Source organism: Nicotiana sylvestris, chromosome 8 (genome assembly GCF_000393655.2).
Source record: "Nicotiana sylvestris chromosome 8, ASM39365v2, whole genome shotgun sequence".
Lineage (NCBI taxonomy): Eukaryota > Viridiplantae > Streptophyta > Magnoliopsida > Solanales > Solanaceae > Nicotiana > Nicotiana sylvestris.
The window spans coordinates 7782421-7796142 of NC_091064.1; the positions used below are offsets into that span (position 1 = coordinate 7782421).

The 13722-nt window shown below is 36.6% G+C and overlaps 1 protein-coding gene across 2 annotated transcripts; it reads left to right on the forward strand.

The window, feature by feature from the left end:
* The first annotated feature begins 565 nt into the window (after nucleotides 1–565).
* LOC104211237 (general transcription and DNA repair factor IIH subunit TFB1-1) lies at nucleotides 566–13022 on the forward strand. Of its 2 annotated transcripts, none has more exons than XM_009760263.2 (20): nucleotides 566–919; nucleotides 2251–2329; nucleotides 3347–3408; nucleotides 3587–3650; nucleotides 4557–4680; nucleotides 4905–4980; nucleotides 5138–5230; nucleotides 5601–5645; nucleotides 7684–7740; nucleotides 8156–8311; nucleotides 8478–8543; nucleotides 8933–9056; nucleotides 9402–9458; nucleotides 9543–9670; nucleotides 9759–9950; nucleotides 10039–10152; nucleotides 10275–10352; nucleotides 11445–11492; nucleotides 12313–12381; nucleotides 12728–13022. In XM_009760263.2, the coding sequence occupies exons 1-20, from the start codon at nucleotides 839–841 to the stop codon at nucleotides 12812–12814; spliced, it is 1800 nt and encodes a 599-aa protein (XP_009758565.1). In that variant the 5' UTR covers nucleotides 566–838; the 3' UTR covers nucleotides 12815–13022. The 2 variants fall into 2 exon arrangements, with proteins under 2 accessions (XP_009758565.1, XP_009758566.1); XM_009760264.2 differs by lacking the exon at nucleotides 566–919 and adding an exon at nucleotides 1475–1588.
* The last annotated feature ends 700 nt before the right edge of the window (nucleotides 13023–13722 follow it).

Below are 13722 nucleotides of genomic sequence, written 5' to 3' on the forward strand. Positions count from 1 at the left end.
CCAATTACACCCAAATTCAATTCCTATATGGCCGCCCACACAGGCTCAAAGTTACTAAAGTTAAAAGTTACAATTACAATTTCTCTTTTTGTATTAGGATGTCATATTGCTCCTTTTGTAATAGTAATTGAAGCAAGTAGCACAACATTCATTAAATATATATACGTTAATGTGATCAAACTTGTTCTTCAATAAATATTTAATTAATAATGGTATCGGCCACACAAGTGCATACGAGATCAACCACCATTGTCAACCAATGCACATTAAATATAAAAGTAGTTTAAATAATTTATAAATAATAGTAAAATTTGTTTACTATTATAAAAGTTCATTTTGGTATTTTAGAATTGATCTACGTATTATTAATATTAATAACTATTACTATATTTTAGTATTAATATAGTTATTTTGGTATAGATTTTTTTTGTAAATATTTTAGTATTATTTTATTAATTCATCTAACAACCAAACATGCTCCTCCCTAAACCAACCAAACAAAGCCAGAATCGTCTACCACAGTGGAGAGTATATATACACGTAAAATCTATACATCCAGAGGCCGACTGATCTCTCCAGTTGGCGCCGAGAAAGACTAAAGTAGGCCTTTCCCCTCTCTTCTAAAACCCATACATCGGAGCCCTAGATCTCCGTTTCCATAAATCACTGTTATCTCAATCCAAAACATCGAGTTCACATTTGCCCTAGCTTTGAGAAATGAACATTTGTAAATTCAAATGATTGAATTAGATCCTAATAGAGTCCGTAATATACCCAAATTGTATTGTTTTGTTTGATGTGTGTTGTGAAAATACTGTAAATTTTGAACAATTCGATTATGGCCGATGGGAAGGTCGTTAAGCGTGCCAAGTACAAATCTTCAGTCAAGGACCCTGGCGTTCCTGGCGTTTTGAAATTGGTAATTTTTTCCTTCCGAACCCCCTTGTATTCATATGGACGTTATGACTGAGCTGTGTACTTGTTTCCTATGGCCATGAACAAGGGGAAAAAAATAACAATGATTTCTCATTCCCGCCCCCCTAAAAAAAAGCAGCACTAACAATAAATGATCCTAATCCCAAGTAGACAAATACTAGATGATTTTTTCTCATATGATTAAACCTTGGTGGGTAGAGTTACTCCATACTTGTGATGGGAGATAGCAGGCAGAGGCGGAGCTAGGATTTGAAGCTTATAGGTTTAACATTCTAGTTCGTTTAAGTTACTGGGTTCTAAATTAATAATTTGTACATTGAAAATTTCTTAAGACAAATACAGGATTTAGACCAAAGTTACTTGATTTGGCCGAACCTCTAACTCCTACACTAGCTCCGCCCTTGGTAGCAGGTAGCAGGTACCCGTTGGAACAGTCGATGTGAAGGTCCTCTCAAGAACACCAGCATCATAAAAAGAAAACAAAAGAGAAATCCCAACTAGAGCCGACCTGATAGAAGATTCATATCACTACATAAACTGGTCTGGGACTGAGATCTAGTTGATAAGTTGAACAAAATAAACATAACAGGAATGCAACTGATACACGGAGCTGGTAGAAAGAGGTGAAAAAGAGAGAATAGTGATTGGTCAGGTAACTGACTGGTAAACATCTTTTTCTAGTAATATGTGGAATAAGTGACTAAAATTTGCGAAAAGGTATCTATTTATTTTACCTAGCAGCAGATTGCTGCTTAGAACAGTTGATCTCTTTCATTGTATGAATTAACATAATCTCTTTTACTGATTAAAATACGAGTAGAATGGATATTGAACATTAAAATAATCGACTCCAACTAGTGCATGGTTGATGCATTCTTGTTACTTTTGTTTGCATGAAAAAAAAATGCAATTTTGACAATAGAGGGATAGCCTAGCGGTAAGCACCCTCCTTTGAATTCAAGGATACAGTGGTACGAGGCTATAGAACAAATCCTGTTCAAGTAAGGTAGTCTATTGATAATGACCCTCCATCTTCAACCACAAGGACGGGGTATGAGTCACCAATGGTGCAAAAGTGGGAAAAGGCATTGTTGGGCTCCTGGTTTGTGGTTTTGTTGGGTGGGCTTTTAATTCGAAAAAAGAAAAAAAAAACACAATACCTGATGGGTTATTGATTCAGAATAATAAATTCCTCTTTAAGATGGTTTGAACTATGAATTTCAATTTTTTATCTGATCTGTATGGTAGATTCTACTGCAGTTGTTGATGCAACAAACTGTTGATTTGCTAGTTTGTCTTTTCTATTGTGCGTAGACCAAGGAACGGTTTTTCTTCATGCCGAATGACCCAACATCCACGACAAAGCTTAATGTGGAGTTCAAGTTGATTAAAGGTGCTCCTCTCCATCCTTTTCCCCCCTTTGACAGCACTTCTTTTCCCAGTACTTAGTTGATGCAAAATATTCGGTCAATTAAAAGTAGTTGATTTATAGGAGACGATCGTATGACTTTGGTTCTTTGTCAGTTCTTGTATCTCTTTGATATTTTGCCTTGATTCTGATTTTTCTGTTGCCTGCAATAAATGGCGTACGCAGAATTTTTCATAAAGGGGTGTCACACTTTAAAAGTGTACAGTAAACAAAACACTACAAACAACATCATATAAAAAAAAAGAATACAATTTGAATCATATTAATAAAACACACTCAAATATATTACTACAATTCTTTTCGATGAATTTTGTTTGTTGAAAAGTATTCAAAATAGCCTCATTAAAAATAATACTAAATACTAAATTAATTACCAAAAAAATACTAAATACTATTTTTCTATATAAAGTACCTAATATAGTGGGTCGTTGTTGTTGTTGTTGTTGTTGTAAAGTACCTAATAATCACTAAAAGTAATGTTCTTAATCAATTTTATTGGCTATAAAGAAGATGGAAGGAAAAAGGGAAAAATAGTACAACTACTAACCATGGAAACAAATAATTTATTGTCACAAAAAATTACAGAACTGAAGGTCAACAGTTCGACCCTTGCTCAATACAATTTGTTTTTTTGTGTAAATGAGGCACAAAACTTTTGAAATAATAGATGAACCTTTCAGGCTTCGAACAAACGACCTACACTAGAAAAATGAGGTGTCTGACCAATTTAGCTACACAGTATTTGTTTCAAGTGGTGTCACTTGAAGTTATTTAATCGTATTTTGTTTCTGGCTTTTAATTATATATACATATTTAGGCTGCAATTCCTCTTTCCACTCTACTTTAATAATAAATTTTGTGTGTGTTATCCATTACTAATGTGCTGTCCACACTTGACGTCTCTCTTCGCTTCTCTCTCTCTCTCTCTCTCTCTCTCTCTCTCTCTCTCTGTCTGTCTGACTGTCTGAACTCTCTTTTCAGGCCACAGGTCTTCTAAAGAGGGTTCAAGTAAGCAGGCTCTTCTTAATCTCATGCACGATCAGGTTCAGATTTATGATTACCAAAAGAATTTGATTTGTGAGCACTTTCTTGTATGACTGTTTTCTCTGCGTCTGGTGAAGTCTAGAAATAGTAGACTCATCCCAGTACTGGTGAAGTCTACAAACTGCTAACTGATCTGAGTACTGCAACTAAATATGGTCCATTTTCTATCGTTTTCAGGGCAGGAGTTATATTTTTGAGTTTGATAGCTTCCCGGACCGCGACAAGTGTCGAGAATTCGTTGGTTAGTCTTCTGACATGCATTGACTCATATCGTTCAGTTTCATCATCCAGCTACTAGTGGACCACTCTGCTTCAAATATGTGAAAACTTGAAATATACTGGACTTTGTTTTTTGGGGGTCTTGTTGTTGATTCTTTTTTGCGGTGTGTGACCAAATCTGCTTGCTCTTTGTTTTCACGTACTAGCTGTATGGAGTTTGTACTTGATTATTCTGGATAGTTAGCCAGTAACAACTAACATGTAGACATTCGTTTTCTTTTGAGATTTTGAGTTTGTTTGTTTGCTTTCTCTATTTTTCTTCCTGATGGCTTTTCCTTTTGGGCTAATATTAATTACACTTTAAAAGATCAACTGCTTTTCCTTTTGAGCCCAGCAAGGTTAGATTAGAACTCAATGAAGTCATTAGTCATTGAGTTGATCTTGGTTTAAAAAGAGGATGCAAAACAATTTGTAAAACGGCAGAGATGGGCTGAGACCAGCCTTCTCGTGGTATTGGACAACCCTTTCCTCCACGCGTCCTTTGCTCCTGCATGCAAGTGCAGAATTGGCTAGGTGCTGAATTTGAGCCTTTCATCAGAGCACTGCAGGATATAAGAAATTGCTGCTTAATCCATGTATATATAATTGGCATTAGTTATTATATACGAGCCAAGTCTTGGTTTTCTGTTTAGTGACTCTTTGTTGTCTAACTTGCTTCGGTGTCTATAAGATAGAAGTATCAAAATTAGAGTATGGCTTCTTGGAAGTCTTAAATATTTCTTTTTCACTGTTTGTATTACTATTTGAGTGGTTCAACACCAGCTAGTCCATTAAAGAGTATGTGGTTACTATATGATACCCTGCCCTGGATGTTCCAGTTGGTATTTTTAACATTATGTGTACTTACAAACATGTTGCCCTTGAACAGCCTCTGCAATTGCGGCTTGTGGAGAAGTTGTGAAAGCTGCTTCTGAAAAACCTGCTGTTCCACATGATGAACAACTCAGTGCAGCAGAAATGGGACGTCGGATTAAGTTACTGCAGGATAATAGGTGAATGGAATTTATTCTTTTCTTTTTGGTTCAATGTTGCAGAAGACTGGGGCTTTTTCTAAAACCCCTTTGTGATGCTAGCTAACGTTGTAAATGTGTCTTGTAACTGCTACCATTTTGCTTAAAATCTGCAATTTTTGTTGCTCCTTTTCTTTCTAATAATGGCATTTCATCTTGACCTTTTTATTTTCTCTTGTGATATCACTAAAAAGTATAAGTGGCAGTGAATTGCAGAAACTCCACAGGCAATTGGTCATTGGAGGTATTCTATCAGAGGCTGAATTTTGGGCCGCTAGGAAGGTTAGTAGATAGAAAGACCTTGTTAAATAGATTATTTTTTATAAACATGATAAATCATTACTCTTGCTAAAACTTTTGAGATATACCTAGACGCCTAAGCAGCTGGCGGCTGCTTCCTATAGACTTGACTATATTCTATCTTGCCAATCGATTGCAGAAGCTACTGGAACAGGGCGATATCAAGAAGCCAAAACAACGGGTGGCTTTAAAAAATGACATGTGGAGTGTTAAACCTTTATCTGATGGTCAGGTAAGAGAGAAATCTTCTCTCCCTGGTCTGGGTGTTACCATATTTGTGTGAACACATGGCTCACATTTTTTTGATAGGGTGCTGTATTTTCTATTCCAAGATATGTATAAGCAAAAGTGATTTTCTTGAATTCTGATCAGGTCCTTTTTATCTTAATTCTGAAGGATGCTTAGTGTTACAATGAACTTCTGACTCCTTTTGCTAATAAACGACTAGAAGCAGATAAAAATGCAAATATCTTGGCTTTAAACATTGTATTGTCGAAAATGTGTTCTGCAGTCTCTTCTCTCCCGCTCCCCTTTGAACTGGTGACCTCTGTGCTCATTGATCGTGAAGCTTGACAACCTGTTTTTTTTCATTGTTGTTTCAGACGAACAGAGTTACATTTAACTTGACACCGGAGGTTATTCATCAGGTAACCATATTTGTTTTATGAAGTGGTTAAATTGATTCTTATTCAAACAGTATGAAGAAGTGAAACTCAGCTTGAATAAGGTCACTATCAATGCATGTTGTTCTTGTTCATAGTCTAGACGATGTAGGTCAAGGATGGGACACTTCCTCCTTTTAGGTCATTATAAAAAAATGGCTTCTAGATCTGATTAGGAGGAGATGTCAAAGTGAGAAATATACTGGAACTATCGGGTTAGAGGGTTCAGGCTGGAGCAGCAAAATAGCAAGAAAAAATGCTGTATACTGAGCTGGGTGCTGCCAACCCGTACTTGACAATAGAGAGCGGAGGTAGGTTGATGCTTCCCACTTTCTGGGCTTGTGAATTGTGATGACGCAAAAAGGTGTTTGTCTAGGAATGTTTTCGAGCAACAATCGCGTGGTAGGATTTTGTTTGGGTTATGTCTTTTTTTTAAACACAAGTAGTTAAATTAGGTTGCTTTCTGGAAACTAAAATACATTAGTTTCACACCCTCCTTGGAAATGTAAATAATTAGCTTCAGAAGTAATTGAGAAATGCTGCCAAGCTCATTTTTGAAACCAATCCTTCAAAACCTAAACCACAGCCAAGTTCAAATGCCACCGCCATTGAGTTTTCTATTCTTGAAACCAAAATAATTAGGTTTTGCAAACCAAATAAGTTTGGTTTCTGTATTTGGAAATGTTGCCCAAAAACATTTGGCAACCAAAAACCATTTCAGATGTGGTTGAATTGTAGTTTTGAAGAGTTACAGTTACATAGAATAAAAAGTGAAGAGGTAAAAAAGGGAACTTCCATATTTACCCTTTCTCAGCCAAAAAGAAAAAGGAGAACTTCCAGGCATCATCTCTTAAGGCTGGATTTGCATTGTACAATTCAGGCTTAAGCACAATTACTTAAATTGGTCTGGTGATTGAATCTTCAAAGCATCACTGTGGTTAAGAGTTTACACAACTTGTTCCCAATCCAAACAGGACTGCAAAATCATCAGAGGAGCTAGCTTTCTGGGCTGTTTCTTGACACTAATTATCTAAAGCCATAACTTGACCACAAGAAGGGAAAGAATCTGAGATTCCAAAATTTTCTGCAATGCACAGAAATGTGGAAAATTCTGAAGGCCAATATGACCTTGAAACTTTTGAGTATATGCTTTGAGCCAGAAAGTTAGAGAAATAAAGTTAAACAATACATGAGTCAGATTTCAGGGTTTGAACGTTGAAAGTTGAACTAGCTCCAAGAATTTAATCTGTCTTAAATTTTTAAGAAATTTGGTCCCTAGGGTTCTGGTCTAATGGTAAGAGTGCAACACATGATGTGTGGGGTTCGAATCCTACCGCAGACAAAAGTCTGGTTTTAAGTGGAGAAGGGTTAGAGAGGCAGGCCCATTATCCACCGAGTTTCAAAGCGTGCCAGTCGCATTCTCTGGCCCAATTGCTTTCTTTCTGTATTTCTGATTTATCCACTACGTCCAATTGCCCTTGCAGATTTTTGGGTTATAAATTTTTTTCTCTGAAATTTACATCAGAAATATTCTATACTTGTGCCTCCAGAACTTAATTAACAATCTTTGGTTTCTTTAGAGCTAAATCTTTAAAAAAAAATTAAAATGGCATATCAACAGGCTAGTACGATATGTGCAGTGCTTTCTGTTCTGCAGAGCCCATTCCCCGCTACTTATTGGCTCTAGGATGTAGTCAGATTCTCTGTTCAGTAATCAAAATTTAACAAAAATATACACGAAAAAGAATCCATCTTTGGGTCTCTTTACGCCTCATTCTTTGTCTGAAGTTGCTGTAATGGAGTTCTCAAAAAAAAGTTGCTGTAATAGATTTCTAATTCTTCTAGTTCTGATGTTCTTCCCACAGTTCGTGAAAATGTAATATTAGAAGGCTAGGTTATGAAATTTAAATGACAGAAGCTGACAACTGAGCTTTTTCAAGGTTCTTTATAATAAAGAAGTATCGGTAGCTTTTACTTATAACACTGTTTTATACTGTCTAATCATATGCTGAATATGTTTCAGATTTTTGCTGAGAAACCAGCTGTCCGCCAAGCATATTTGAAATTTGTTCCGGGCAAGGTAAAAGTATTGTCAGCAAGCGGTATAGACAATTCATTGGATTTCAATCCGATTATCTTGTGAGCTTTTCCTGCGCAAAAGCATGCTGAGACAGATATGCATGCTTAGCTTGTCCACAAAAGTTGACCTAATTTAAGATCATTCAAGCATCTTCGATTGAAGCTTTAGTGAACCTTTCCAATTACAATCGAATATAGGAGTGGGACAAGATAACCCCTTTGCTTCCTTATCATAATTCGTCTACAGGTCCATCTAAACTGCTTTACTAATTGGTAACAAACACCCAAAGCCACCTATGATGACAGCGATTATCTGAGAATGATTCACATTGTACTTTTATCAGTCAAGTTGGATTTTTGAATTCTGAATCTTGTCAGTTGCATGGTGCGTCTTTTGCTTATATTCTCTTTCTCAGATGTCAGAAAAAGAATTCTGGACTAAATATTCAAGAGCTGAATACCTCCACAGCACAAAAAATATTGTTGCAGCAGCTGCTGAGGCTGCTGAAGATGAGGAGCTTGCGGTTTTCTTGAAGCAAGATGACATGTTAGCATTTGAAGCTCGTAAGAAGGTGTGTGCACTAGATGATTACTGTTTTCATTGTTTTCTAACAACATCCATCCTAAAAGGACTTCCATCGAGTGTTCTTGTTTCCCTCTTTCCTTTCTCTTTTCCCTTGAGAGAGGTGGATGGAGAAGTGTTTCCAGAAGTCTTTACAGAAGTTGTATTCTTTTCAGATCAGAAGGGTGGATCCAACTCTGGACATGGAAGCAGATGAAGGTGACGATTACATGCATCTCCCGGTACATCAACAAAACTTTATTATTTAATCATCTTGTTAGATAGGATTTGCTGTCCATGTTTTTCCCCATGCGTTGAACTAAGAAGCATAATGTTCTTTGATAGAAAAAGTAAGGTTCTCGACTAGTTATAAAGTGGTGATCATGGTGTCTGTGGATATAAAATCTGAGAGATATCAGTGAAATGGTGGATTCTTAATGAGACAATACTGCTTACGATATGTTTTTTTCCCAAACATCCCCTCTTCCGGTTACACTGAGTTTTGCATAGCTTGTGTACCTTGGAAAACATATTTGTAGTGGATAGGACCTCCTATTCTTGTATCTGCTTTGCTATAACCCCTTAAAAGTGAAATGGAGCTAACATATTCATATGCCATGGTAAAAAATAGGATCATGGGCTACCTCTGGATGAAACTAAAGAGATTCTGGAACCACAGTATGAACCATTCAAGAGGTCGTTCTCGCAGTACCTCAACCAGCATGCAGCAGTAGTTCTTCGAGGAAGAGTTATAGGTAAGCTTCTTTTTTAACAAGCTCTATCGTTAACACCACTCCGTCCTTTTTTTGAGTAGTTTCTTTTAGACTCCTTTCCCTGAGACAAATTGTGAAGCAGACTGAAGTTTTCTCTATGTCGGGTGCAAATGATTAAGATTTTATGTGTGTACTACTGGTTCTCTGTTATGCATCATTGTTGTGTCTTCTATGTGAATGTCCTTGATAGCTGCAGCTTAGGGTTGGGAGAGGGAGAGCCTTACATAGTGGGTTAGTGGTTCTGGCTGCCTTTGTTTAAACTGAGTTGCTATTATTTCATATTTGACTTGATGTTTGCCCTTCTTATTGTCTCACCAATCTGGGAAGATGTTGAGCTGGGTGACACAAGATCTGTTGCTGAAGCATTCACCAGGACAAATCAGGGTAAAATGTATTTACTACTCCATACAGTTGTCCATTCTTCCTAGCCAAAAAAGGCTTATACAAGTCATTTCGTTGGTGGAATAGCTGAACTAGCTGCCGAAGTGTCTGATGAGAGTGCATATAGAGAACGGATAGCTAAAGTTTCTCGAGTTGCTGAAATTGAGGATCTTCAGGGACCTCATGAGCCACCAGTTGCATTGCTAAGTATCAAGGTGTGGCGTTCATCAGTTCTGTTTTGTTGAATTCCCATTAATCATGATTCATTGGATTATCTAATACATCGATTGTTTCCTAAATCAGGATCCTCGGGATTACTTTGATTCTCAGCAAGCAAATGCAATAAAGGCTTTGGGGGATGGTGGTACAGGGACAAGACAGCTGAAATTTAATGTGAGCAAAGAAGATGCCTTTTGCTCCCTGAAGAACTCCATCTCCGAGATAAATTCACAAGGATTGACCGAACCAATAATTAGTCCAGAAGTAGCTCTCAAGGTATTTTCACTTTTTTTAAATTAGGAAATTGCCATTGAATGCTATCCTATTGTCATGGAGAAGTTGAACTTTAAATCATTGTTAATAGGTTCTCAACGGGCTTAGTCAGAATATCTCGAGTACAAAGTATCATCTGGGAAAGAACCCCCATGAGAGTGTTTTAGATCGGCTGCCTAGTGCAACGAAAGATGAACTATTACTCGTGAGTTGTTTTTACAGGGTGATTTAAGTTATTCTGGATCTGAAATATTTGACCAGACTTTATTATTCCGCTCATAAAATTCTGTTAATCATGACGATTGATAATTTTCATTTTACTTCTAGCATTGGACATCAATTCAGGAATTATTGAAGCACTTCTGGTCATCTTATCCAATAACCGCAAAATATTTCTACACCAAGGTAACATTTTTGAATTTTGACGTTTTAAATATCAACAATGTTTTAGACCACCTCTTTCTTGCCGGCGTAATTATGTGCGTTACGGTCCAAAAGAAAGATTTAGTGTTTACAAACTTTTTCTCTTTTTTTTTTTTGGTAGAAATACGAAATTTTCATTCATTAACTAATTCTATTACATAAAGCTAGCATCCCATTGGGCTCATCAGTAGATACAGCCACCGTGCTGTTTACATTTGGATTGCAAGTTACAAAAGGGTTCCCAAGTTCAACTAAGCTAGTAAATACAGTACTAGATACAAGCCTAGATTTAGACATTTAGTAGAGCCAATCTTGTCGTCATGGACTATTTTCAAAAAAGCACTCGGCGGTTGTTCCAAAAGAGACAACGGGCTATTGTTTGCTTGCTTGGATCCCTGGGTGGCCAAAAAGTGAGCAACCTTGTTTCCTTCCCTGAAGATATGCTTGATCGGCGGATTCTCTAGTTTCTTCAGTAGTGACCTGCACTCAGTAACCAAGTTAGAATACATTGAACAAGTATCTCCATCAATTAGGCAAATGATATCCGTAGCATCAGTTTCGATTTCTAAATTTAAGAAGTTTCTTTCACAGGCTAATTGTAGCCTAGTCTTGAGAGCTAGTAGCTCCATGTAAGCAGGGGTATATATCCAAAATTTTGAGTGTCTTATTTATTAACTTTATTGTGTAATTTTCCTCCAATGATGCACACAAAATCTGGTACTATTTAAGTGGAAAGGGTAGAGAGGCGGCCCATTATCCATCGAATTTCTAATTGTGCACCACTGGCCCTTGAGGATTTTACCTATCCTAAGTTGAGGGTCTTCCGGAAACAACCTCTCTGCCTTCTTGAAGGTAGGGGTAAGGTCTGCGTACACACTACCCTCCCAGACTCCACTTGTGGAATTACACTGTATTTTGTTGTTGTTGTTGGCCCTCGGGGATTTCTTGATTATTTGAAGGAAAAAAACATGATACTTTTGTCATTTTGTTCATGTTTTTTCCTTCTTATATGGAATCATTTTCAACAAAGATTTCCATCTGTTGGCCTCTTTTGATCCTTGTCATTTTTGACAGGTGACTAGATTAAAGGATGCAATGTCTCAGATATACCCCAAGTTGCAGGTAATAATCTTTTGCAAATGGATAAATATGCACTTTCTAGTTTTTTCCCCCTTTTGCAGTTTCATTGCAGGTTCTTCATGTCTTTCGTTTTTTCTTTTTCATTTGTCTTTAAATCTCTAATGCACCAAATAAAGCATGGCCTGTATTGAAAATATGTCGTGCAAATTTTTTCAATTTCATGTTTGAGTACAAAGTGAATAATCTAAAGCAGAAGATAAATCAATAGTGCTATTTAGATTAGCTTGGCTTTGGTATAGATTGTTTAGGTTGATTTTAGAAACAAAACAATTCACCATGGAACTATGTCACTTGTGACAATAAGAAAATGTCTCTAAGTTTAGAGGTGGTTGTGGTTTTGAGATTAGCTGACTCTCCATGAATCTTTTGAATATGACTTTTTTTTACATTCTCGAGAAATCATTTTTATCAATATATTAATGATCTCTCATCGTCATTTGAAAAGACTGATGTAGTAATAACAGGTTAATTAAATGACTGAGAACAAGCAAATGGAAAAACGAACTACCGGTATTTGTATGGTAAAAAAAAATCTAAAATCTTTTTAGATTAATAAAAAGAACAATGAAGTAAATTAATAAAATGATATTACAAAGCAAACCAGGTGCTTGCTGCTGGTGCTGGGAAATATTTGGTGGTAGGGCTGATGCATGAGAAGCCAATCGCTTCCCTGCCCAGCAACTCCATTGCCATCCTGTAGGTGCAGTTTGATAGTGTTTAATTCTTGCTATCTTTCAGCATATTGTTTTTGAGGAGTTGTTTCTTGTTTGTTTGAATTTTCAAGTTTTCTATTGACTTTCAGGAGATCAAGGAATCTGTGCAATCGGATTTCAGGCATCAAGTTTCCCTTCTTGTACAGCCAATGCTTCAGGTTAACTTCTGGCTTCAGGACCACTAATAGTAGAGTATGGGAGTACTCTCCCTGCAGCAAAATCATTTGAATAATCGTACTCTTGCTTAATTTAATTCTCAACCATGTTATGCCGACATTTTATGTTCTCTAAGGTCTCTTGTTTTTCTCCAGTTTCCCTTTTGAGATATTTGAGACAATAATGTTATTTTGGCTGGACTTTTAGCATTTTGGCATTCCCTGATGGAAGATGCCGCGATCTTCTTTTTAATTGAATGAAGTGCTTACTATGGAGGAGTTATATTTTGTTTCTTGCTGCACTTCGGTTTATCCACTCGATCTCATGGAAAAGTTCGTGTCTTTACAGGCTTTAGATGCTGCCTTTGCCCATTATGATGCAGATATACAGAAGAGATCTGCCAAAAGTGGGGAGAGACCAAATGGATTTGCTTAGGCAAAAATTTTCTCCATTTTCATCCGATATTTAAGCCCTTTGTTTTCTGGGGGTTATATACACGAATGTACATTTAACAAAATTTTGTTCGAGTGTGTTACAGCATATTCTATATCTTGACAGTTCTAATTGACTGCCTGCGGTAATTGTACATCTAGTGGAATTTTGTTAAGTTATTCTATTCAAAATGTCCCTTTTTCTTCCTTCATCTGTGTTGGTTGATCTTTGGTATTAGTTTTTTCCTTGTTTCCAAAGTACAACATTGAATGATTGAAGCACCTAATGTCATACTTAATCATAGGTAATGGGTCAATTTTGCCCCTGTACTATTTGAAATTTAGCAACTTTGTCATCTCGGATGGGCAAATGGAGTTGTTAGGAGAATTACTGATCGTCGGGAAGAGAAGGGGAATGCATTTTTTTGGGGGGAATAAATACTCTTGTCGCGTCTGAAGGTGTAGATAGTAGGGGGATCTAATCTTACCTTGCCATAAGGAAAAAGTCTAATTTTTGTTTCGACTCCTAACATAGCAATCCAGAGGTAATTTAAAGCATAGTTAAAAGTAGAGGGATTAATTTGAACTTTTTCTCGATGAATTTGGACATGTGGAGTCCATTTGTTTCATGTTAAAGCTACGTTAATGGCAACGACAAGTACTAGATGATTTGCTAACGACATGGTATGAATGGATAAAAAATCTAACAAATGCCAAAATTGAGCAAATTTGGACCTCTTTTTCTAAATAGTAATGAGTATGACTATTTTTGAATGTTTCACCAGAGGAATTGGATTGACAACTCTAGCAAGCCCAATTTTAATCAACCATATCTAAAACTGCAAACCACAGAACTATCCAAAAGTAACACCTATTAGCAATTAACAGATATTTCTTCCATTGAAGAAAACA

Excerpts from the sequence above, each read along its gene's own strand:
- LOC104211237 (XM_009760263.2), top strand. The coding sequence starts at position 839 with ATGGCCGATGGGAAGGTCGTTAAGCGTGCCAAGTACAAATCTTCAGTC. Across the intron at positions 920-2,250 it reads TTCCTGGCGTTTTGAAATTG|ACCAAGGAACGGTTTTTCTT; the intron begins GTAATTTTTTCC and ends TATTGTGCGTAG. Across the intron at positions 10,153-10,274 it reads CGAAAGATGAACTATTACTC|CATTGGACATCAATTCAGGA; the intron begins GTGAGTTGTTTT and ends TTTTACTTCTAG.